We start from the raw sequence: 23,982 nt of genomic DNA, 5'->3' as shown, positions 1-23,982 counted from the left end.
CAACTTTTCAGCAGAACGAATTGTATATTGCATAACATTTGTTCCATAAACATGACAATGACCGTAAGTACAGGCTCTTTTGCAATGTCATACAATTACAGAGCAAATTGCAGGAGTTTAATTCTTAACTACTGCAACTGTGTTTCAAGAAGACTAAATGCATGCACTTGTTGTGTTTGTGATATTTGTGCGTATTGAAGGGCACCATATTGTCATAATTTGTCTGCAGTCCTTGACCTCAAGTTTTTTTTTCATACAAAAGTATGATCACCAATTTAAATATGATTCCTTTTCTGAAGCAACATTCTTTGCTTGCAAGATGGTGTATTTATTTTTTGTGTTTGTGCAGGGGTTGCACCATTTAGCGGAGCAACTACAGGAACTGGTGGACGAATCCGTGATGTTCATGCTGCTGGTCGAGGAGCTCATGAGATTGCTGGAACTGCTGGTTATTGCTTTGGCAACCTTCACATACCTGGTTAGTAGCGAATTTTCGATGGCAGAATAATTTAGAAAGGATTGCATAGGCATATTTTTATCAATATCTGCCAGTCACAAAAGAACCTTGCTGTTTTTTTTTACTTCCTATGCTATTCTATTTACGGTATAAATATATGTGCCAGTTGTTAACACCAGAAAAATTTTAAAGACACAATGAGGACATAATGAAGTTGGACTGTATCAATAAAGTACTTCATTCTAATGACAACAGCAACAATTTCAGTTGAAAATGGAGCCTCATTACAAACTTGAAAAGGCCCTAATATATATACTTTTTGCCTCGTTGGCTGGCCTCGAAAACAAGGTGCACCAATTTTACACTCTTCATTTTTTTTTTGTGCACAGGTCTTGAAGGTTAGATTATACTGCCATTGACTTCAAATAGTGATAACTGAGGTCACTCCAGTGGTGTCATCAGTTTTTCATCGAGCGATGGGGAAATTTTGAAATGCAACTTTCCCAGAAAAACCTATTGCATACCTAGAAAGAGCCATAGAATCAATTTTTGCCATGAACATAGTTGCACGGAGTTGTCCTCCCTGAATGACTCGAAGGGGAATTTGACTAGTACATTGTATTATGCTAAGCTGCCTTCTGAAAGATTTCTCGTGAAAGATATGACATTGCATTTCAGTGTAGTCAAACTGTTAACGAATGCAATGTGCTTTTATGAGTTTCTAATCTAAATTACAATTTTTGCAGAGAAGTTTGGAGCCAAATGGTTTGTCTGTTTATCTTAAAAATGAAGTAAAAAAGTTTATTTTTAACCAGCTTATATTTTGCCTTGGGTCAAATGAATTGTTACCACTGTCATTTTTGCATTTCTCAAAAAAATTTTTATCTGCTTCTAACCTTGTGCATGTGTAGCAGCATAGTAGCATACGCTTTTTGTGAACATGCTGTACTACAAGTTGCAGACATTATTTGCAACATATTTTGCTTTTATCTGCTGCCATTATCTTGCTGAAATGCTGATATATACTAGTTATTATCGCAACGTTATGCAGCCTTACATACTTGTATAATGCTTCTTAAAACCCTCGTAGCATCGATAAGCTTGACAAGGTTTGTATTCGTTAAGATTGAGTGCAGCTCAAACCCCTTTATCTTGTTTGCACAGGATATGAACTACCCTGGGAAGAACATCAGGAGTACCCCATCAACTTTGCTCCACCTTTGGAAATTGCTGTTGAGGCCAGCAACGGAGCATCTGACTACGGCAACAAGTTTGGCGAACCTGTACTCTCTGGCTTCTCACGCTCCTTTGGAATGGTTCTCCCCAATGGAGAGCGGAGGGAGTGGATCAAACCAATCATGTTTTCTGGTGGAATTGGCAGCATTGATGGCGACCAAATCACCAAGGACAAGCCTGAAAAAGGTACGAATATAATCTGACTTGCTTTGATGATTGAAGCAGGCTTTTTCTTTTTTGTGATCTTCTGTCAAGGCAAGACAGCATTGAAAATTCAAGCTTCTCTGGAAACTGAAGTTGCATAAAGAATAAAGTCATTGACATTCTTTCTAGTCGCCCTTCGCCAGGCGGCATCCTACTGCAGCTTTCATCCTGAAGCATTAAAGAGTCAGTCTAGATCTTGGATTGTGATGGCGTAAGAGTAGATTTTTAAATGTAAACCGTATGTAAACGATGTTTACTTGTAGTAAAGGTTATCGAGTCAAGATTGTGTAGCTGTGGCGCAGCGTTTGCGATTTTTTATCCAAACGACTTGCGATCAGCCAGAGTTCACAAGCGCCTGCACGAGAGCCAGTACAGTCAATCAGTTTCCATCTTCTTTTTCGTTGAAAGAGAGCTGCTCTGCTGTGAGGTTTGAAATGAAGCAGATACAGTCACTGATCAATAAGATCACTCTTTTGGACTGTTGTATGGGTATCAAATTCATGATGAGATGAACAACAGCTGTATGTATGCATAGAAGCATACGTAATTACAACCATGACATCATTTATAATAAAAATTTTAGCATTCTAAATTTGTTTGCTTTATGTTTTGAAGCATTGGTAGCTTTACACATAAATTGTTACCATATTTTCATCTGTCTCACGAGTAATACAGGACATAACCATAATTTATCATTTGTACGGTGACACATTGACTAGAAGGAGGCACTCTTCCATAAATATAAATTCTTTCACCACCACCACCACCACTCTTCCATAATTACCTGAGGAGCGGGCCTAGTGGTCTTAACACATGACTAGATTTACTCTCCAAGTGTTTGACAGCAGGGTGCAGACAGCATCTCGGGATTTGTTTTATAGTGATTATCTTATTGTGCTGCATGCTATTGTTAAATAAAAAAAAAACAGCTAAGCTTTATGCTAGGAGCGTCCAAAGGTGAACGAGGTAAACGTCAATGTCTGAATAATATTTCCCATGAAACCTTTTGCTCTGCACCCTTTCAGGCATGCTGGTGGTAAAGATTGGTGGCCCTGTATACCGCATTGGAGTAGGCGGCGGTGCAGCGTCCTCGGTGACTGTGCAGGGAGACCAAGAGGCTGAACTGGACTTTGGAGCTGTGCAGCGTGGAGATGCCGAGATGGAGCAGAAATTGCACCGCCTGGTCCGGGCCTGTGTCGAGCGTGGCGCGCGCAAGAATCCCATCCGCAGCATTCATGACCAGGGCGCTGGAGGCAACGGTCAGTGTTTCATGCTCTATGTTTGTCTCCTTTTGATCTTGCCCAACCATGTAGTGTGCACTTTCCAGCTGCTTATACACAGTAATGTCAACTGTTACTTACAAGCATGTGACATTTTAGCACACATGGTTATTCTATATTCATGCGTACTAAAGTGTCACATCAAATTAACACATGAAATCAACAACTGTAGGACAGTTGTTAATTTGATGTGGTAGTTTGTGAACAGCTATAACTTCATTACATGTCTTCTTTTTTTTATTGTTTGGTTGCTTCAATGAAAAGTAATGCACCACGTTATCAGCAGTCTGTTGACTAGTCAATGAAAATTAAAAAGAAGTTATCCTAGATGCTTCTTGTTTGTTTCTGATACTTATTCTTGTAGAGTTATACCATGTTAAATTTACAAGTCCACCTCTTGTAGGTTATAGCGAATAGTACATTTTCCTTTCTCCCAACTTTTCTTTCCCTTTCTCCGAGCTTCACCTTGTAGCACCATTATACTTATGAAAATTTTATTATGTTCATGCTCATTTGTTTTTCTTGGCTGACTACGGGATACTAAAATGCCCTTGGCATTTCTGGAAACTTCTTTTGTGCACTTATAGTTAATCAAATTTATCATGGTAGTTTAGCTGTCATGTCGTTCTCTATAACAAGTGGGAAGTTCTCATCACTGCTGGTAAATCTTTTTGTAATGAACTGATATGGTCATTTCTACCAAGTAAAGACACTTTCACGCAAGGGATACACATTAGAAAGAGAATTGAACCTGTTGAATCATTCAGTTCCCCACTCGATACCAATTAGTGATTTGGTTGGTTTGGCTGGGTTTAATGTCCCAAAGCAACTAAGATTATGAGAGACGCCACAGTGGAGGGCTGTGGAAATTTCGACCACCTGGGGTTCTTTAACGTGCACTGACATTGCACGTTTCTTGTTACCAATTAACTTGTTACCAGTTAGTGGGTGATGATGCAATTTTTGCGTGCCCATAGGCAATGTGCTGAAGGAGATAGTCGAGCCAGCTGGAGCTGTGATCTGGACCAAGAACTTTCAGCTGGGTGACCCAACCATTACCACAATGGAGCTGTGGGGTGCCGAGTACCAGGAGAGTGATGCTATTTTGGTGAGACCGGAAGACAAGGATGCACTGCTGCGTATCGCTGCACGGGAACGCTGTCCAGTTTCCATTGTGGGTGAAGTGACGGGAGACGGCCGTGTTATCCTCAAGGAAGACGGCGCTTCTGGCAAGAGGGACCCCGTTGACCTCGACTTGGAGTCTGTGCTTGGAGACATGCCACGCAAGGTGCACAGCTTTGCGTCATTGGAAAGTTTTTGTGGTAGTTACACTGAACACACAGATCGGCACAGTGGAATATGCGCTGTGGGCTAGGGCTTAGGTGGTTGCCGCTGCCTGCAAAAGAAAACCAGCTCATTTGCATTTAAGACCAATTAAAATCTGCTTGCATTTAATTGGCATGTTTTGTGAGTGGTGCTGCATTTGGATCAGGAGTTAATATGACTGAACTATTTTGTGGTTGCAAACATATAATGTTCATTATTTGTTGCTAGAGGTTTAAATTCACTTCCTGTTACGCACTTTTTCCAGCCCTTAGGAGGTTTGGAACTGTGCTTCTTTAGAAACTGACAGACCCCAGTATTTTCATTGCTTATCATTTCTTGTTTGAAAAACTTTGTATACATATGGTCTGGAACCTTCTGCAAGCAAAAAGGCTGTTGTGAATTTTTCATATGCCTACAGTGAACCCATTCGCACTGTGATTAGAAATTTTTTCTGATTAGCTTGTGCACATAATTCAATGCTAGTAACTCAAGAGCAGCCAGGTGCGTGAAAACAAACTGTACCATCTTGCCACAATAAGGAGGCAGTAAATCACAATAAGCTGTCATCGTTCCACTGTGTAATGTTATGGACATATTTCAAATGAGGTGTCATATATGAGGATGTTATGATACAGGAATGTATGTTTTTCATCTGTTTGAAAATACTGCACAAGGTGTTGCAAAATGTTTTCCCCTCCCAGTAAATAGTAGAAAGGTACAATAAATTTTGTTCTTTAGTATGAGGTTCTTTTCAAATGCGTAATATTTTTTCTTATTATTAAAAAATGTAGTGCTATCAACTTTTTTTATGCGTTTCACTATCACAGGTGTTCAAGTTGGATACCAAAGCACCACTTTTGAAGCCGCTCAGTTTGCCTACCAGCCTTCAGGTCACCGAAGCCTTACAGCGAGTTTTGCGTCTACCATCTGTGGCTAGCAAGCGTTTTCTCACTAACAAGGCAAGCCCATGATCTTGCTTTTGGTGTTTACATGTAGACTTGCGAAATGCGTGCCTTCTCAACACTGAGGCAGTTATGAATTGTTGTGTTTGTTTTCACATACATTCTAACAGAATTAAGCTCATTTACATATACCGTGAGCTTGAATTAGTTGATGGCAAGTACATAGTCTGGCTATACTGGGCCATTTTTTTTATACATTGTTTTGTATACATATTTATTAATATTGACATACTTAATATTGACGCTCTTGACATACTTCTCTGCTTTACAGGAGTATAGACACCAATTTTCGGTCGCATTTTTTTTTATTTTTAATGATGCAATAAATGTTACTGTATGTGGATCACCATGTGGTTTTCACCTAAGGCATTGAATTTTTCTAATTCAGCCATAATTATTTTACTTCAAAACACGTACCCAGAAATTAGAGGTATATACTGCTTTGACTTTGCAGAACTCTTTGGTTAGAGTTAAGTGATTGCCTTGTGAAATTAAAGAAGGTTATGGATGAGTTTTCGTTGATGATGGCACATTACCTTTTAAGAAAGCTCTCTTTATATATAAAGCTCAGGCTGATGACAAATTGTAAGATTCAGCAGTACCACGAGCCCGTATTGCAGCATGCACTTTCATTTCAATATTGGGTCGTTCAAGTTATTTCTTCAACACTGTAAATGGCAATTCCTCCTAGTATTGTAATAGGCCTTTTGAGTTGACCGGCTGGTGTAATGAAGTCTGTTTTTTTCTGTGCAACTCTCAGGTTGACCGTTGCGTCACAGGGCTGGTAGCTCAGCAGCAGTGCGTCGGGCCTCTGCACACACCTCTCGCTGACGTCGCTGTGGTGTCTCTTTCATACTTTGACACGGTGAGCACATTTCTTGGTTTACACATTGTTGATGACGAGCTTCCGTCAGTGCCAAACTGCATGTCATGCGATTGTTATTCATCACTCTCAAACACTGTGTCATGTGACAGGTTGGATCTGCAACTGCCATTGGTGAGCAGCCAATAAAGGGTCTCCTGAGTCCAGCTGCAGGAGCCAGGATGTCTGTGGCTGAGGCGGTGACCAACCTCATGTTTGCACAGATCACCTCGCTGCAGGTAAGCGACCTGTTAACACCTAATGCTTCGCACGGGCAGTGAAAGATGCCGAATGCAAAACTCTGGATCGGTCTCGACCATCTGGAGTTTTTTAAAGTGCACTGACAACGCGCAGCACGTGGGTCTTTTCACATTTTGCCGCCCTTGAAGTGCATGCCTCTGTGGCTCTCGCAGCTTCAGATGCAGCAGTCTAAAGCCAAAGTCACTGAGCCGCCATGGCGAGTGACAGCAAAGACTGCTGTGACTTGTATTTCTCATTTAGCATCAACCCTCCATTAGTGAACTCAGCACAGGTCAGCAAGTGGTTATTATTTTATAGTTAACGAGGTGCTAGTTTTTTGTTTGCCTAAATGAGAGCACTGTGTTGCTGGGTGCCATATTATTGTGAAGAAAATACATGGTGCAAAAGACAATGGAAAGCATACTAGCTCGAGTTTTTTAAGGTCACTGTTATAGTCTGGATGAAGAGAGCCTGCAAGCTAGTTAGTTAATTCTGCATTCAGCTTGGGTTAAGTGCTGTCGACCTGTGCATGTAATGAATTTAACGTAGAAAGCTGGGATTGTTGGTGTCTGAATATTGAAAACATGTTACTGACACGAATGACACGAACAAAGAACTGGAAAAGACACCGCAAGTGCAAGTTCTTGGTGCTACACTAGTAGAATGAGGAAAAGGCACCACAAACTGGCATTTCTGATGTCTTTTTTTCGTTTTTCATCCATGTTGTTTGCGCTAATACCACGTTTTCAGCATTTATATGGAGACACTTACTTTTGTGGAAATTTAGGCTACAGTGGAAGCTATTGTACAACAAACCTGGCGTACGCGTTGCGTGTTCTTTATTTTGACATGCTGTACAGAGGACTATAAGATTCACTCATTTTCACCAGGAGGTTCATCACAGCTTCATGTGTCTCATCGAGCTTTTTTCAATTAGATCTTCTGCAATTACTATGAAATCATTCTGCTGGTTAATTAAAATAATTATTGTAGATAAGTTTGAAAACAACTCTTATTCTCTATGGCTTTTGCTCCATGTTTTATGTTGTCTTATTATTTTAATGCATGCTCCATATAGACTTGGGTATCATTCATATTTTCTGTTGTTGTGAGCTGCATGTTTGTGCTTTGTGTTGAGGTATTTGCCTGAAATCATTTATATTGCAATTATTTATCCTATGTTGATAATTACTTATGCTTATGCTGCTTAATTGTGCTCATATTTTTCATTTATTACTAAGAGGTCCCAGCCCTAGCAAAATTTCTAATAATAGCCTGTTTTTTTATTTACAACTGATAGGTGGTCAGCCTGATAGGGAATGCATTAAATAAATCTGTTTGCCACAATTATTATTAGATTACTATAGCCAATAGTAGTTGTTGATAAACAAATAGCATATTAGGATTTCAATCCGATAGGTTATCAGGTTCACTGGAATTGGGAGGTAGCTTTTCCAGGCCTATTGCCATGAAACATAGATCTCCATTTTGAGATGTGTACAAAAAAGACCTCTAAAAAATTTACACTGCGACAGTATGAGGACTAGCGGAGTAGGCGTTCCCTACAAATGCTGTTTAAATAGACAGCCTTCTCTGGTTGTCATATTCCCTCTGAACAGCACAGAAAAGTTCTCTGATGTTGAGTTGTTGATCAGCAAAGCTACCTTAATTATTATTATAACTAGATATTCGCTCTTTATTGCATAAAACTGAGCAGATTTTTCACCAACATTCTGTTCAGACTGTGACATCTGCAGATGCATAAGCAGTTGGTGCTGTTCTTATTTCAAATTGCTTATGCTTAAGTTGCTTCCTCTTATACTGATGCAAACTTGTGTCATACTAATCAGGCATGTATATTGTTATATTGTGTCTTTCTATCTATTCTGTTCTAGTTTCGGTTTTGTCCCTTTTCATTTGGATTATGACTGTACTTATGTCTTCGTCTGTGAATTGGATTGTCATCTGTGATTTAGATTATGTTCTATATATATCATGCATCTTGCCAATAAACGGGCTTCTCAACATGGACGGCTGATGCTTGAGCCCAGTCTTTCCTTCTTAACGGCCACCTTGACCGAGACGCAACATTATATTATATATCGAACAAAGGAATATATCTAACTACTGCGAACCTACACGAGGCTAATATAAAACCTGTACAATAAAATGTATTAGACTAGCGCAAATTTTTGTACTATTACAATTTTCGCTAGGGAGTGCAAGCTTTGCTCCTGTAGTGCTCCTTTTTGCAAACTTTTTTAGTCTGATGGACACACTGGATAAGTGAGGTGCCGATCCAGCACTAATGGCGCATTTGTGTTTGCGGCGCTGTGCAATGCTGTTTGAACCCCCTGTTCAGGACGTCAAATGCAGCGGCAACTGGATGTGGGCAGCCAAGCTTCCTGGGGAAGGTGCTGCACTGCACGAGGCCTGCCAGGCCATGTGCAGCTCCATGGCTGTCCTGGGCATTGCTGTGGACGGTGGCAAGGACTCACTCAGCATGGCTGCACGTGTGGGCAAAGACACTGTAAAGGCTCCCGGTGAGGGCACCTCTTGCATGTGATAATTAATAATAATAATAATAATAATAATAATAATAATAATAATAATAATAATAATAATAATAATAATAATAATAATAATAATGTGGACACCTGAACTGCACCGTAAGGGAAAGGAGGAGGGTGGCAATGAAGGCGGAAAGGGAGAAGGAGCAGTAGTAGTTGAGGGCTCCAAAGTAATTTCGACCACCTGGGGAACTTCAACGTGCACTGGCATCGTATAGTACACGAACGCCTCTCTGTTTTGCTCCATCGGAATGCAGCCAGTGGCGGTCAGGATCGAACACTGATACTTCGGCACAGTTGTCACCACCGTGGCGGGGTGCATGCAGATGGCCTATTTGGTTTTGCTGTTTGTTGACATTGGTGCCGACATTTTCCTCTCACTGCTAATGGGGTCGAATGACAACCAATACATTGTGTATTTCTACGCAGGTTAGCAGATATGGCAAAAAAATATTGTGTAAACTAGTATTACGTGATAGGGCAAAGCAAAGAGAGAGAGAGAGAAAGTGGGATGCCAACACAACTTCAGGCCATAATATTTGTTGAAAAAGAACAAATGCCGAATTTTGCCTGGTGTTTCCAGGCCCACCACCTGCTTAGAATGTTTGTTGCTTTATGATTTTCTGTTTCTCTACAAAGAAATAATTGAAGCTGTAGGTTTTGAGGCAGTTTCCGAAAATCCTTGGACCTTCCTGGAATGACAACCACAAATATTTATAATGTTTATTTGTTCATGGGAAAGCCGCCAGCTCATGGCTTAATTTCTGACAGTTTCGAGATGCAGCATGTTTATCTGGAATGTTTGCAACTGTGTGCAATTGGTTCTGTGTTGTTCAACGTAGTGGTAGACATCTCCTTATCTCAAAAATTCAGCATCAGCTTTAAATCGAGCATGCCTGGGAGCCACAGGCATTTTGTTCAGTGATCACACAGCGAGCCTTTTGCGTCTGCCGTTGCAGAGTTCTTTCTCATTTCATAATGGGCGCAAGTTAGCCCAACAATGAGTTCATTTTAGTTCCGTTTCAGTCTAAAGCAGTTTCACCATCACAAGATGGTAGCATACCAGTTCTTATTTAGGTTGGCTCAAAAACCAGCCGTTAGGGCCAGCCTCTTCTTTTTTTTTTTAAGTCTTTACTGTGTAATGTTCAGTGCTTTTTGTCCCACCTCGGCATTTAGGTGGTTCAGTGATAGTTGTCAGAAGTTTGAGGCCTGTAAGTAAAACTAGATGTTTGGTTATATCCTTCTTAATGCCTTTCAGTCCGGCGATTTTAGCAGAGGTCCCACAAGGTTCAGTAAAATTAAGTTTACTTTGAGGATTATATCTGAGTTTCTTGCGATCTAGCCAAAGCTATGGATACATGGAAGTATGTATGCATGGCAGCATGGCAGGGGGTAACAATTATCTTACATGACTTCATCACTCTAGTGTGTTGGGAAAAATGGTCTTGTCCAAGAAATTATTTAGTCATAATATAGCTGATCTTCACTAATTTGAACTGGAAAAAAACAGAACTTGTTCAAACTAAGAATGGTTTTTTTTCTTGTTACACTTCATGTTGCTATGGTCAAAGCATCAGTTTGAATTTGTGAGCTTGAATGAGCAGTAGTCTGCTGTTATTGTAATTAGTATAATCAGCTGTTGGCAAACTGTGTAGCTTTGAAGCACTTAAATCGTGAACAAATTATTTCAATTTCGGTTTTGTGAACATGCCTTCTTGTTTTTGGGTGTAATGGCACCACATTTAGTGTACCAAAGAAAATTTGACCACAAGAAAAAAATTGTCCCCGTGTCTGTTAATAGCAAACTAAATATATTTCAGAAATAAAATGTTTTACATTATGTACTGAGCATCATTTTTGTATGTACTACTAAAACACATTATTTTTTGTTTTAACTACATTGGCTGGGCTCTTTCTTTTTTTGTCATATAGAGTTTATTTTACCTAGTCTTTCCCTAAGGTGGCAGATTTGCATTAAACTGACTTCGTTTTCAATTCCGTCTTTTTTTTTGCAGGTGCCATTGTTGTCTCTACTTATGCACCGTGCCCCGACGTCACAGCAACAGTGACCCCTGACTTGAAGCTGCCTAGCATTGGAAAAGAAGGTGACTGAGGTTTTTGAAAAATGTTTATGGGACAGAGCACAGTAACTTCGGTATGCAGGTTCATTAGTGAACAGTGTAATTTATGATTATTGCATTGGTTAAGTTCTTTGCATGCTTGAAAAGAGCTAGAGGATGTGTATGTCAGATGCATTCGCCTTTTCCATTCTTTGACGGAGCATGTGGAAATTTGGGCTGCTGCCCTCCATTCTTTTGTAGTGAACAAAATTTTGCTTTTCTTAAGTGAAAGGTGAGGCATTCATGGGCTTGTACACTTTATTTCGCATTGTGGCATAGTATTTTGAAGTGCTTCCATTTTACTTCTTCTCCATATTATTGCATCAAGTGCTGCCAGTGCTTTTATTTTATATATTTCCTCTTTTTGAAGGAGCGCAAATTGGCATGTTGGTAAATATTTATAATGGAAACTAAAGCGCAAAAAAGGCAAGCACACTGAAGGAAAATACCACACAGGACAAGTGTTTACTAGCAACAAAAGTGTTTTATTCCACGCTCAGAATATAGGGTTCACGAAAATACAAGACAAAAAAAAGAAGATGGTAAGTCGTTATTATCTAAAAATGCAAGTTCTTTCGTAGTCAGCAAAATAGATGGCTCGCTGACACATGCTTCAGTCTTAGCGATGTGGTACGCTGGGTGCTTTTGAAGAAGGCTGCGACAAGCGTGATAGACCCTCATAGGCTACATAGTGCCACAGAATCAATTTGTAATTGAATGTATATTAGCATCTGTGAATACATTTGAATGCAATCATAAATAAAATATGTTTATGAATTCAGAAGAGAAGCCCTGGCAAGGCGGAACTTCCTGAGCATAGTATAACACTGATTAATTATAACTATTACTGTCGCCCCACCGCGGTTGCTCAGAGGTTAGGGCCTTCGATTGTTGAACCTTAGGGTGCGGGTTCATATCCCGGCTGCAGCAACAATTTTTCGATGCAGGCAAAAAGCAAGGGGCCTGTGTTCCGTGCAACCTCAGTGCACGTTAAGAGCCCCAGATGATCAGAATTTTCGGAGTTCGAGCCCTCCTCTGCGGTGTCCCACATATCCAGAGTCACCTTGGGACGTTAAACACTTTAAACAAAACTGAACCTATTGATTTTAGAGCAGATTTCGTATAAATAATGTAAAAGTTGTTTTGACAGCACTTTAATAGGAATTAAAAAGAGTGCACAGCATTTTGATGCAATAATTCATGCAGGAGGTTCCTGCCATGGACAGTGAAAAAAAGATCACTGCATAGCCACCCTTATTCTGCTTTCTAGGGCTACTCCTCTATGTCACCTTGAATGCTGGAAAGCACCGTCTCGGAGGTACAGCTCTTGCTCAATGCTTCAAGCAACTCGGAGATGACGTCCCTGACTTGGAGGAACCTGTCAAGCTTCGGAGAGCTTTTGCTGCCACACAGGAGCTGCTGCAAAGTATGTGGTTATCATCAAAGTTCATTTAGAAATGAGCTGGCTGTTTTAAATATGGAGTACAAACATGTATGGCATGCTTATGGGAGGTGTGCATGACTCGTTGAGCATACATTCACTCCTAGTTACTTTCAGCTGGTGTTCAAGCAAGGTGGTGGTTTGTAAGTTTTGACTTGCAGTGACCACTAGCACAGCTTTATATTTATAAAGTATAGCTGTTGATCACGAAGGGACACTGAACCGGCCCCTTGCTGACCATAACGAAATTCCTTGCAGTCCATAGAGCTCGTTAGATGTGATATCATTCAAAAGCATTTTTGTAGCGAAAGCTACACTACGCTAGGTTTTCAAGCTGTCGGTGTGGCACCGTGGTGAAAGAAGAAGTAAAAGAAGAAATAAAAGAAGTAAAAAAAGAAGTAGAAGAAGAAGAAGTAAAAGAAGAAGACCGATAACTCGATAGTTGGTTGAGGCAAACGACAACAGCAAGTTGCTGGGATAGAAGGTTCGTTTGAACGTTGTGACGGCGGCACATTAAATCTAGGTTTCCGCAGAAAAATTAGCTGCAACGTTCACAGATTTCTCTCTATCACTAGGTTCAAGCTATGCCTAAACCCCCACAATTTTTTTACTAAATTAGCAATGGTAGCAGAACGGAAAAATGTACAATATTTAGATTTTGGTGTTCTTTCGTCGGGTTGAATTTTGTGCTCTTCTTTCTCTTAATGTTGCACCTTTGAGAGCTTTGCGCTGCTTCGTTAGACGATTGCTTGCTCCACTGCTCTAAGCACTTTTCTTATTTCAAGAAGTGGTGCTAGCAGTGACATCATCTTTCAAAAAATTTAGAGGACACTTGAGCTTTGCCTTTAAGCTCTCATGCCCCCCCTTTGTGGATCCTCGTTTTCTTAAATGCACTTACTCGCTTACATGTATTACTCACTTAGTTGCTAATCCCTTAATTTGGGCTTTGAACCTTGCTTTTGCACTACATTCGTGAGTGCTTCTTGTATAGGGGCATAACTGAGGAATGTTCTCAGCAACGTAGCATACGCAATGCACGTGGTAAAGTTCAGAGCGTCAGGGCCCTTTGAAGGGCTTTGAAATGATTTTGCCAAAAAAGACAAAATGCAGTGCCTAAAGAGAATGAAACGTCTGCGCAAATAAAAAGGTCACGAAATAGCCTTAGTTTGATATGTGATCCTAACAAGTTGACATAAAAATGTAGCTGCACAATAAGGAATGCGAGGTGGCCTACTAGGCATTGTCATGAGCATATTTTTTATCTGCATATTTTTTTGCTTTGGAGTGTATTACGACGTCATTTGCCATCATTTTTTACAATTTAAAGTTGCATGTTATAAAAAGATTTCATTTTGTACTACTACTATGCTTGCATTGACTGTTTGATGCTCACATTTTTGAAGCCGGCCCTTTGTCTGATGTCAGTACATAATGTGGTATGGTGTGTGCTATTCTCAAGTGATCTTTTATGCAAAAAGGAAACAGTTCTATAATCTTGCATTAGCTTAAATGAAAATATTGCTTCTCGCTCATCTGTAATAATGAAATCAAATTTTGCTTGAGTTCATTTGTCATCATATTATTTTGCTTTTATTTTTAACAACAAACTCCAAGTCGGGTGAAACTTTCAAAAACTTCAAAGATCTACAGTATTCTGTTTTCCACACATATAATTGCATGGATTATGTACTCAAAGCTATTTTAATTGAGCAATGAATTAAAACTAGTTACTGTGTCCTATATAATATACAAAAGTGTTATGCCTGCGGCATGATATAGGGTCTTGTTCAAAATGCTGTTCTTCTAGGAATGTCATTACAATGCTGTATGCAATGTAAGAATAAAGGGCTAAATGATAATCAACTCATAGTTATTTCATTGCGTTTCCATCATAAAAATGATAATTACAGTTTGCCGCCTGATCCTATGTACACGGTTGTCCACTCTTATTTCCAACATGAGAGTGCGTGGTATGTGCTCTTTGAAATGCCATTGCGTTTGTCACAGCCGCGCACTGTAACAAAGAGGCAGACGACGTGAAGCAGCAGCTCTTGGTTCCACTCAAGTCACTTTACCTTGATGCGCGGTGGCGACGGATGCAGTGACATTTCGAAGGGTGCATGCCACGCGCTCACATGTTCAAACTAAGAGTGGACGACCGTGTACATACTGCGCTATTGAAAGCATCTCATAGATCTCTGAAACTTGTGTTTTTTTTTCTTCCAGGTGGTATCCTGAAGGCAGGTCATGACATCAGTGATGGCGGCCTTATAACATGCCTGCTGGAAATGGCGTTTGCGGGCAATTGCGGATTGGACGTGAATGTGCCCACGGGATGTGCTGGCACAGTCCTTGAAGCTCTCTTCCACGAAGAGATTGGCTGGCTGCTCGAGGCCAGTCCTGCCGATGAAAAGCGTATTCTCGAAGCCTACCAGAAGGCTGGAGTGCACTGCGTTCCCATTGGTCACAGCAAGGTGTTTGGTCCTCAGTCCAAGGTAAAAGACTACAAGGATTTCAGCACACCAAAATGATTATTTTTTTTTTATTCTTGCTTGTTATGTAGTCTGGTAGCATGCTGAATGATGCCAAAATTTTGACGTGCATTGCCAGCTATTCAGATGCCCCGCTATGATGTCTCGCATAGCCTAAGTTGCTTTAGGATGTTAAACACCATAAACCATTGATGTGAGCTAACGAGGCCAGCCTGCTCATGAGGCTGGGGTACTCCAGAATGAAGGTGACTCTGGGAGCAAGCAAACAGGAGATAATAAAGGTGAGAAAAAAATGTGTTAACAAATCAGTCCACCATGCTATAGGTTTCAGCTTAGCTGCAGAAAACTGCTTATGTATAGTCTTGCACTATCAGCATCAAATGATAAGTGAACATAAAAATGAGGTATTAGTTTGGGCAGAATTGCAAAAGTATTTCTGAACCCAATCTTTGTATTTCTTTTGCAACCAGTAATATTTTTATGCCTTGTGTGTGCATTTCGGTTTTATCACTTGTTTTATTTAACACTGACATTACTCGAGGCACCGCACATGTCACTCTGTGGCTAACATTGTTATCTTTCTAAGAATATAAATAAAGTTATTCATAGATGCATCTAAGATTGTCAGCTGCAAACTTATCATTCGCATACAAGAAACGCAATTTCCTACTGCCTTCATATGCCACTGAATGGCACCTTTAATTTTTATTTTGCTTTTTTTATTTATCTATGTTTTCTAAATCGTATGGGTAAAGCTCAAGGAAAATGTGGTTTTTGCTTTTCAAAGGACTCCCTTGCAGCTGACGACGTCGACCGTTTCTAGTGACGTCATGGATGACACCCTTAGACAATGCATAGCAGAGTATGATAACACAGGCCACAACAGAAATAAAAGGATTCACCGTGGCTTAATCCTACATAATGCGGCGTCACGAAAATTGGTCGATGGCATTGGCTGAAGGACCTCCTTCGAAAGGCATTTGTCACTTTTTTCTTGAGTTGTGGTGTGATGTTGCATGTTTGAAATTGGAAGTCATTGTAACCAGGTCAAGCAATCCAGGCAGTTTCCAGGCTAAAATGCTGTGTTTATAACTTTGCAGAATGTGTGTGTCAGTAGCAGGCGGCCTATGCTATGTGTACTGTAGTATAGGCTGAGCAGTGGCGACAGCAGAAAAAAAACAGGCTTTTACTTGCAGGAAGAAGTGAAACAGCAGTGAAAAACGATTATTTATTCAACTGTAAATTTAGGCTCAAAGTATATCTGATTTTTAGTGCACGATTAAAACGGGGGCCCAATAAACAGGTCTTTTAGTCACATATATCTCATCAATTTGTCACCCTGTGGTGGTGTTATACTTCAGGACTAGACACTCGTTCATGAAACGTGTGCATGAAATGTGTACAAGGCGTGTGTATGAAATGTGTACAAGGTTTGCTTTGATTTTCGTGCTAAACCTCACTGGATACGCATATAACTATATATAATTATAAATTATAATTACAGATGTTACAGTTAACAGCCTTTAGTGAAAAACGGGGATTGGGAGAATGCCTTCACTGCAAATAAGGGCGTAGCCAAGAGATGTTTCAGTGTGAGAACACTCCCCGAATTTTTCCGAGTGCTGTGTACAACCCTCGCACCTTCTCTTTTCAGTCTTTTCTTTTTTTCAACCGGCGGTGTATAGCACCCCCTGAACAATATTTCTGGCTACGTCACTGCTTCACTGGCTCAAAGGTGCTTATGTAGACATCCACCTGCCATCCACCGAAACCAGAGTGAAAATTGTGTTCAGTCGCTGAGACCAAAACACAGTTTGAAGGAAGTGCTACTTACCTCACCTAAAGGTATTATCACCTCTATAATCACAGGTATCCGTGAAGGTCAATGGCACTCAAGTCATTTGTGGAACTGTGGGTGAGCTGCGCGATGCCTGGGAGGAGACTAGCTACCAACTGGAGCTCCATCAGTGTGACCCCAAGTGCGCTGCCCAAGAACGACAGGGACTTTTGAAACGCACAGCACCACCATACAAGCTGTCTTTCAGCTTAGACATTCCACGGCGCACCCCAGGCAAGTATTGGGAAGCCTTTTACCCTAGTCCCCATATTAAGCGTCAAATGCTGAAATGATGCACTCTTCAAGTTTAAAGGTGTGCGCTTTTACCAAAACAGAAGCAAACTTCCGAGCAAAGCTCGAAACCTTGACTTTTCCTAATCCCAAGGTCGTGCTAAATATTGATTTCACGTGACTGCATGGAACGATTGGCTTGTTGGGCAAAACATTTATTTGGAAAGTGGTTGAGTCAAAGAATACTTAGTACAGTTGTAGGAGTTGTAACAGGAGCATCAAGAATAGGTTAATACTCAGTTTCACTAGGACAAAGCAGGATGGGATCTAAGCCACTGAATGCTATGAATTCTAGGCTTGCACTTACCGTCCCTGGGGGCAAGCAGGAATATTATTAAGGCGAAAGCCTTTAATGCCTCATCGTTGTCAGCGGGATCTGTTGAGCAGAGGCTGCCGGCAGAGAGTGTCACACTTTCGAGGGAGATAGTTAAAAATAAATAAATAAACCTTGTCTCTACCGGGAATCGAACCTCCATCCCTTGGATCCCCAGCCAAGTGCTTTACCAACTGCGCCATGCCCCCCTTTTTTTTTTTTTTTTTAATTGCCGGTCATCACCAACACAAAACAAAACCAACAAAAACGCGCTACAAACAGAATGCTCACAGCAGAGCGGTTACCACAAGCATGACACTTAATACAGAAGCCGGCAGGCTCATACGAGTTGCCTTTGTCAAGTTAAAATTCCTTCAGCTCGCATAGTGGTTCGACTCTTGAAATCCAGTCTGGCACAGTGGTCTTCAATTTGTGCATTTCAACCAATGCGTGTATACTCTCGCGAAAGTAGAGCCTTGCAGGGCAGGCGTCAGGGTTACAGTGATAACCCTGAGGGTTATCACTGTAACCCTGAGGGTTACAGTGATAACATTTTGTCGGAACACCAGCATGGCTTCAGGAAAGGGTTTTCTACGGTCACACAGTTAGTCACTTTATTTCACTTTCTTGCTTCCGTCGTGGATAGGACCGGCCAGGTAGACTTAATTTTTTTGGATTACAGCAAGGCGTTCGACCTAGTACCGCATAACAAACTAATAGAGAAACTTCAAATGATAGGATTGCCCGATTTCCTAGTTGCCTGGGTTTCTATGTATTTATTGCAACGCAAACAGTATGTTACAATTAACGGAGAAAGTTCTTGTGCTCTTCCGGTTACATCTGGTGTCCCTCAGGGCAGTGTTCTTGGGCCGCTGCTGTTTTTGATATATTGCAATGATATTGTCAATATAGTTAATGAGCCTGTGCAGATCCGCATGTATGCTGATGACTGCATTATTTTTAATGAGATCCGGTCAGTTGACGACCAGGTAGCACTAAACATGACCCTTAACAACATATTCACATGGTGTTGTAAATGGGGAATGAAACTAAACTCGGAAAAGACGGTGTTACTACGTGTTACAAGAAAACATAATCCGTTAAAATACTCTTTTTCTTTAGATTCAGGTCTAATAGCTGAAGTTAACGAATTTAAATATCTTGGTGTGACATTAACAAGCAACTTAAACTGGAATACTCATATCTCTAACACTTGCTCGTCTGCATTTCGAAAACTTTGCTTGTTGCGCCATAAGCTAAAGGATGCCCCTCTCAAAGTTAAAAGATTAGCATACGAAACTTTTATAAGGACTAAATTAGAGTATGCCTGTATTGTATGGGACCCGTATACTGTCACCAACATAAACGCTCTAGAGCGGATCCAAAGGAAAGCCGTCCGTTTCATGTTTTCGCAGTACTGTCGAACAATCTCTGTCTCTACACTGATGCAATCGAATTCAATACCTACCCTTCAATCCCGGCGAAAATTCCTTCGACTGAAATTTTTATACTTATTGTTTAACCATAAACTTGGAATAGATTCTTCACCGTACCTGCTAGTATCGAACACCAGACAAACCCGACACTCTCACCCCCTTTCTCTTACCCCGTACTTTGCTAAGACTAGGTTGTTTCAACACTCTTTCTTTCCGCAGACCATCAGTGATTGGAATAACTTGCCAGCTACCTGCCTACAGTCTCTTGACCTGATTTATGACCATGTTTAGCTCTGGTTATGCTGTGCCATTATCTTTTTCATTTACCGCTGTTTGTGCTTTGTTTTGTTCGCATCTTGGTATTATTGCTCACTCGTAATAACTGTTTGTAATCCACTCCTGCTTGGGCCTCACGGCCTGCAGTATGTACTAAATAAATAAATAAATAACCCGCCATTCTGGACCGCCATAGACTGTGCAGGCCTATTAGCATAACCGTATCAAGTTGATCCGCAGTTGATTCCTACAAACTGCGCCATGCCCCAGATTGTGAAACGTTCATCATAATTCTCTTTGTCTACTGCGATGATAGCGGGATTCCGCTAGTGACAGATACTGCACCTTTAATTTCCTGTGAACGAATTATAAGAACACCTGTGAACTTGGATGTGCTCAGTGGAATGCTGGTTGTGTTCGACAAGGGGCGCGCCATGTACCATCATGACTGGTCATGACGTCACCAGGGGATTCATGCATAGATGAAGCTGACCTCGCTGGGCATCCGATCCAAGCATCCGTGCGGCGCCTTTCATTTGGCGCTTCCCCAAACACTGCACCACACAGCAAACAGAAGCAGGCCCAGATATCTAGGAGGCGTTAGTACAGCAGGCATCAGCGGCATTTCAAATGAATTTACAGGATAGAAAAGGTGCAGTATCTGTCACAATTCTCCGCAAACAAAGCAAGGGAAGAAAGTGGGAGTGAAAGAAGAGAGGGAGATAGAGGTGCCATAGCGGAGGGTTATGATCTACCAAGCTATAATGGCTTTCGCCTCATCGCACTTTAGTGGTCCAAAGTGCCCTCCAGCATTTTTTGTTTATATACTCCGTCTCACTAAAATAAAATTGTGTAGATAATCTGGAAGGCATAATTAGTTTGTGCCAACTGGACAGCTGCTGAATTAAGAAATTCGCTCGCTCGTAACAATGATTTGTGGTTGGCTGTTTCTTTGCTTGCTGTATCATTTGTCAATGCTTGACTTAACTTGCTTGGAAAGCTGTTCTATGAATTCAGCGACTGATTAGTTGCCATTTTGTGCAGCTTACACAGTTCTGCGTGCTTGAGCCACAAACATGAGTTGTGACCCTGGAGGTATCCAGGAATGCTGCTAGCTTCTACTATATTGAGATACATAGTTATGCTTCGACCTGCAAAGGAGTCCTTTGTCCACAAAAAAATACTGCCGTCAAATCCCTGCACTGTAAGACATATATGGAAGAAAATTGGCCTTGCACATACTAATTTAGAAATTAGTGAATGCGGTAATGAAATATTTAAAGTAAGTGAAGACTTAATTTTCTTCAAGTTTAATGCATGCTTGTTAATTTCGTGTGCTGATTTTGATTGTCCTAATAGTGAATTGTACTGGACGTCTGTGTGAGAATTCTGGCTAGTTCGACTTCCTTTGTTTTAACTAAGAGAGAGAGAAAAAAATTAGTTGTGGCTTAGCTCTGGTTAATTCTAGTTGAAATGCGAAAGCAACGGCGGAAGCTTCTTTTGCCTGCTACATTATTCCCCTATCAGTGTAAAGTGCTACATTATTGGGGACTTAAGCTCATCCTTTAAGAGTATGAGACGAGAGCGTAAGCTATCAGCCAACATATAAAGTCATGCTTCAACAAAGCCGTATGGACGTGCCTGCGTTTCGTAGGGGTAATGAGAATGCAGACTGTTCTGGCAGGCTGATTCCGATATCACCCTCCCATATCAAAGGAGCGACCAGAGTTGGCAGCTCCTGCCCGTGGCATAAAGGTAACGTGAATTCAAATGTCATGGCAAGCTGATTCCACTGAGGCAAAGCGTGGTTATATTCAGGAAGCGTCACCTCCTCTCTGCCCCCCCCCCACGGTACCGCCGCAGAGTGAGCTCAAGGGCAAGAGAGGAGAGAGCGAGCGAACCTCATTGCGTTGCTACGGCAACTGCATTGCCATGACGACGACGTGCCATCTGTTAAGCGTGGCGGTGGTTCAAGGTCAAGTGGCGCATACCGCGACGGGCCTTGGGCTAACATGAAGAATGGTTCTACCTAGTGTAGTGTTGCTTTCGCAATAAAAAGAGAGATCACTCAGAATGGCATTTTGGTTGGCCACTGTGGGCTGGGAGAAGAGCAGGTGTAAAAGCTAGTGAAAGAAAAAATGTGGTCGCAGGCAAGAGCATCAGGCACTAACATGCGCACTGCACCTTCCATATTCAGCGCCTCGCCCACCAATGGTGCAGGGGCTAGGGCGCTTGACTACTGTGTTCAAGGATGTGGGACCGAATCCCGGCCTTAGTGGGCGCTTTTCAGTGGAGGCGAAACCCCAGGTGGTCAAAATTTCAGGAGCCCTCCACTATGGCGTCTCTCATAGCCTGTCACTTTGGGAAGTAAAAACCCATAAACCAAATTAGCAATGTTGCCATACCCACCGTGGCGGCTCAGTGGTTAAGACGCTTGGCTAATGATCCAGAGTAACTAGGTTGCAACCCGACCGTGGCAGCTGTGTTTCGATGGAGGTGAAACGCAAAGCCGTCCATGTGCTGTACGACGTCATCCCCAGGTGATCAAAATTATTCCAAAACTCTCCACTGCAGCATCTATCTCTCCCTCCTTTCTATCCCACCTCCCTCTCTTCCCTTATGGTGTGGTTCAGGTATCCGCCAAGAAGTGTGATGGATATTGCGCCCTTTCCTACAAACCAATTTATAACTTGCCATCTGCCTCAGAAGTACTGCACCCCTATAAATTGAAAGAGAGCCTTGAAGGCCATTTATCACTGTGGGATTGCTGAACATGAGCTGGGCTTTGAACACCAGTGTGCAGGAATTGTCTTCGTACATCGTGCAAAATTGCTCTTGTAACCTCTAACTCAGCAGAAGTCTCTTGTAAAACAGTGTGGTACATTAGCTCATTGCCTGTCTAAACCAAAATATTTAAACCGTGTTTAAAAATACGACACTCGAACAAGGCATGCTTCAAATGGGCATCCCCACTGAAAGTTAGCCAGGACAAAAACTCACATATTTTCACCTTGCTTCTTAGACCCACAGATGCGTGTTGCCATACTTCGTGAGGAAGGTGTGAACAGCGATAGAGAAATGGCTGCCTCGTTCTACATGGCGGGTTTTGAAGCCTGGGACATCACCATGACTGACCTTCTGGAGGGAGCTGTCAAACTGGATGGTTTCAGGGGCCTCGTTTTCCCGGGTGGTTTCAGCTATGCTGATGTGCTGGGCTCTGCTAGAGGTGAGTGATCCTGGTTTTCATTTTTTTTCTCTCTCAATGCATTGACTTCGTCTAGCTGGTTATATGCACGTGTGGTTTAGGTAGATATATACTAATTACATTTCTGACACTCTCTAGGACAAAAATTAATGGCTGGTGGGCGTGGCGCATTTATCTTTGCTTCAGGGTAGTCGTAATAACAATAATAATTACTATTATAGTTTAATGTAGGAGCTGCCTGAAGGCTCTTTCCACTGTTTGTGGGACTCCTTGCCATCATTAACATTGTAGCCTAGATTCGGCTGATGGCCAATGAGAATATCGCCTGTGTGTATTCAAGCCATGTAGAACTCTCATGGAACATTAAGGCTATCACTGTCATTTCTTCATCCTGACAAAGGGCTTAAAGTACTAAACTTATTTTAAAGTTACTGTAACTTCTTAACACATTTACTAGTATGCAGTGCTCTTGCTTACAATCAGTCATGTGCTAGCGTACATATTCACTCAGCATATCTGATTTGATTAATGCATGGAATCACTCCAAAAGTGTTGTTTTGGCACAGCTTATGCGGTAGAGGGATCTCGTAATAGAAGCTTTGTAATCCGTATTGTAATGGTCACTTTTTTGTCACAAAGTAGTTTATTGCTTCAGCACATCTTTAGTCATTTCACAAAAACAAGACTTTTTGCCCCAAAGTTTTGTGCTCGAAGTCTCGAGGATATTATTTAGCTACCACAAAAAAAGTAAGCACATTTTAAAAGTTACAATGAATCATTAAGCCCATAAAACTGAAAAAGTGTACAATACGCCTGGTTTTCTTAGAATATGCAGCTATAAATTGCAAATGTGTAAATGGCATTTGACCTGATTTTAATCGACATTTTTGATCAAGATTGGAACTTCTTCCTTTCATTTCTAAGTTACAAAATATTGTAACCTGTAAATAGTGTGTCCATTTTTTTTTTTTTTATGAAGTTCCATGCAAAACAACATTGCAGAATGCACGGTCTGATTTGCATTCACTTTCAGGGCTTAGTTGGCCGTCATATGGTTTTAAAGAATCCTTTGCAGCCGAATATTTCATGCTCATGCTGTGCTTTCTGGCACAGGCTGGGCTGCAAGTCTCATGTTTCACGAGAAGTTGGCTGCACAGTTAGTGGCTTTCAAGGACAATCCTCTCACCTTCAGCCTTGGAATCTGCAATGGCTGCCAACTAATGGCTTTGCTGGGCTGGGTTGCACCGTATACAACTAGTAAGTTGACTTTTGTACTTTTCTAGATTCCCAGTTTCTTACATTTCTGTGCACGTAATTCTTGCATTACTTTTGTGCTTGTCACACACATATAGAGGTATGATCTTGCCCACTTAATGAGTGTGCTCAGGCATCAGATGGTTCTCTCGATGTAATGCCTGCAGTCTTTCAGATTTT

General features: G+C 41.3%; 1 protein-coding gene across 1 annotated transcript in view; it reads left to right on the top strand.

Annotated features, from left to right (window-relative positions):
• Positions 1 to 23,982, top strand: part of Pfas (phosphoribosylformylglycinamidine synthase) — a 40,223-nt gene that overhangs the window by 9,435 nt on the left and 6,806 nt on the right. Inside the window, exons 8-21 of the mRNA XM_084601864.1 lie at positions 350 to 478; positions 1,622 to 1,879; positions 2,923 to 3,156; positions 4,155 to 4,465; positions 5,331 to 5,462; positions 6,226 to 6,330; positions 6,441 to 6,566; positions 8,930 to 9,110; positions 11,153 to 11,242; positions 12,528 to 12,683; positions 14,925 to 15,193; positions 17,060 to 17,261; positions 22,366 to 22,569; positions 23,662 to 23,805. Of these exons, the coding sequence (XP_084457990.1) occupies positions 350 to 478; positions 1,622 to 1,879; positions 2,923 to 3,156; positions 4,155 to 4,465; positions 5,331 to 5,462; positions 6,226 to 6,330; positions 6,441 to 6,566; positions 8,930 to 9,110; positions 11,153 to 11,242; positions 12,528 to 12,683; positions 14,925 to 15,193; positions 17,060 to 17,261; positions 22,366 to 22,569; positions 23,662 to 23,805 (2,541 nt within the window). The remainder of the gene's footprint in view (positions 1 to 349; positions 479 to 1,621; positions 1,880 to 2,922; positions 3,157 to 4,154; positions 4,466 to 5,330; positions 5,463 to 6,225; positions 6,331 to 6,440; positions 6,567 to 8,929; positions 9,111 to 11,152; positions 11,243 to 12,527; positions 12,684 to 14,924; positions 15,194 to 17,059; positions 17,262 to 22,365; positions 22,570 to 23,661; positions 23,806 to 23,982) is intronic.

The sequence above is a fragment of the Amblyomma maculatum genome, chromosome 4, assembly GCF_055883805.1.
Source record: "Amblyomma maculatum isolate TAMU_Amacu chromosome 4, ASM5588380v1, whole genome shotgun sequence".
Classification (NCBI taxonomy): Eukaryota; Metazoa; Arthropoda; class Arachnida; order Ixodida; family Ixodidae; genus Amblyomma; species Amblyomma maculatum.
This window is presented reverse-complemented; position numbering and strand designations above follow the sequence as displayed.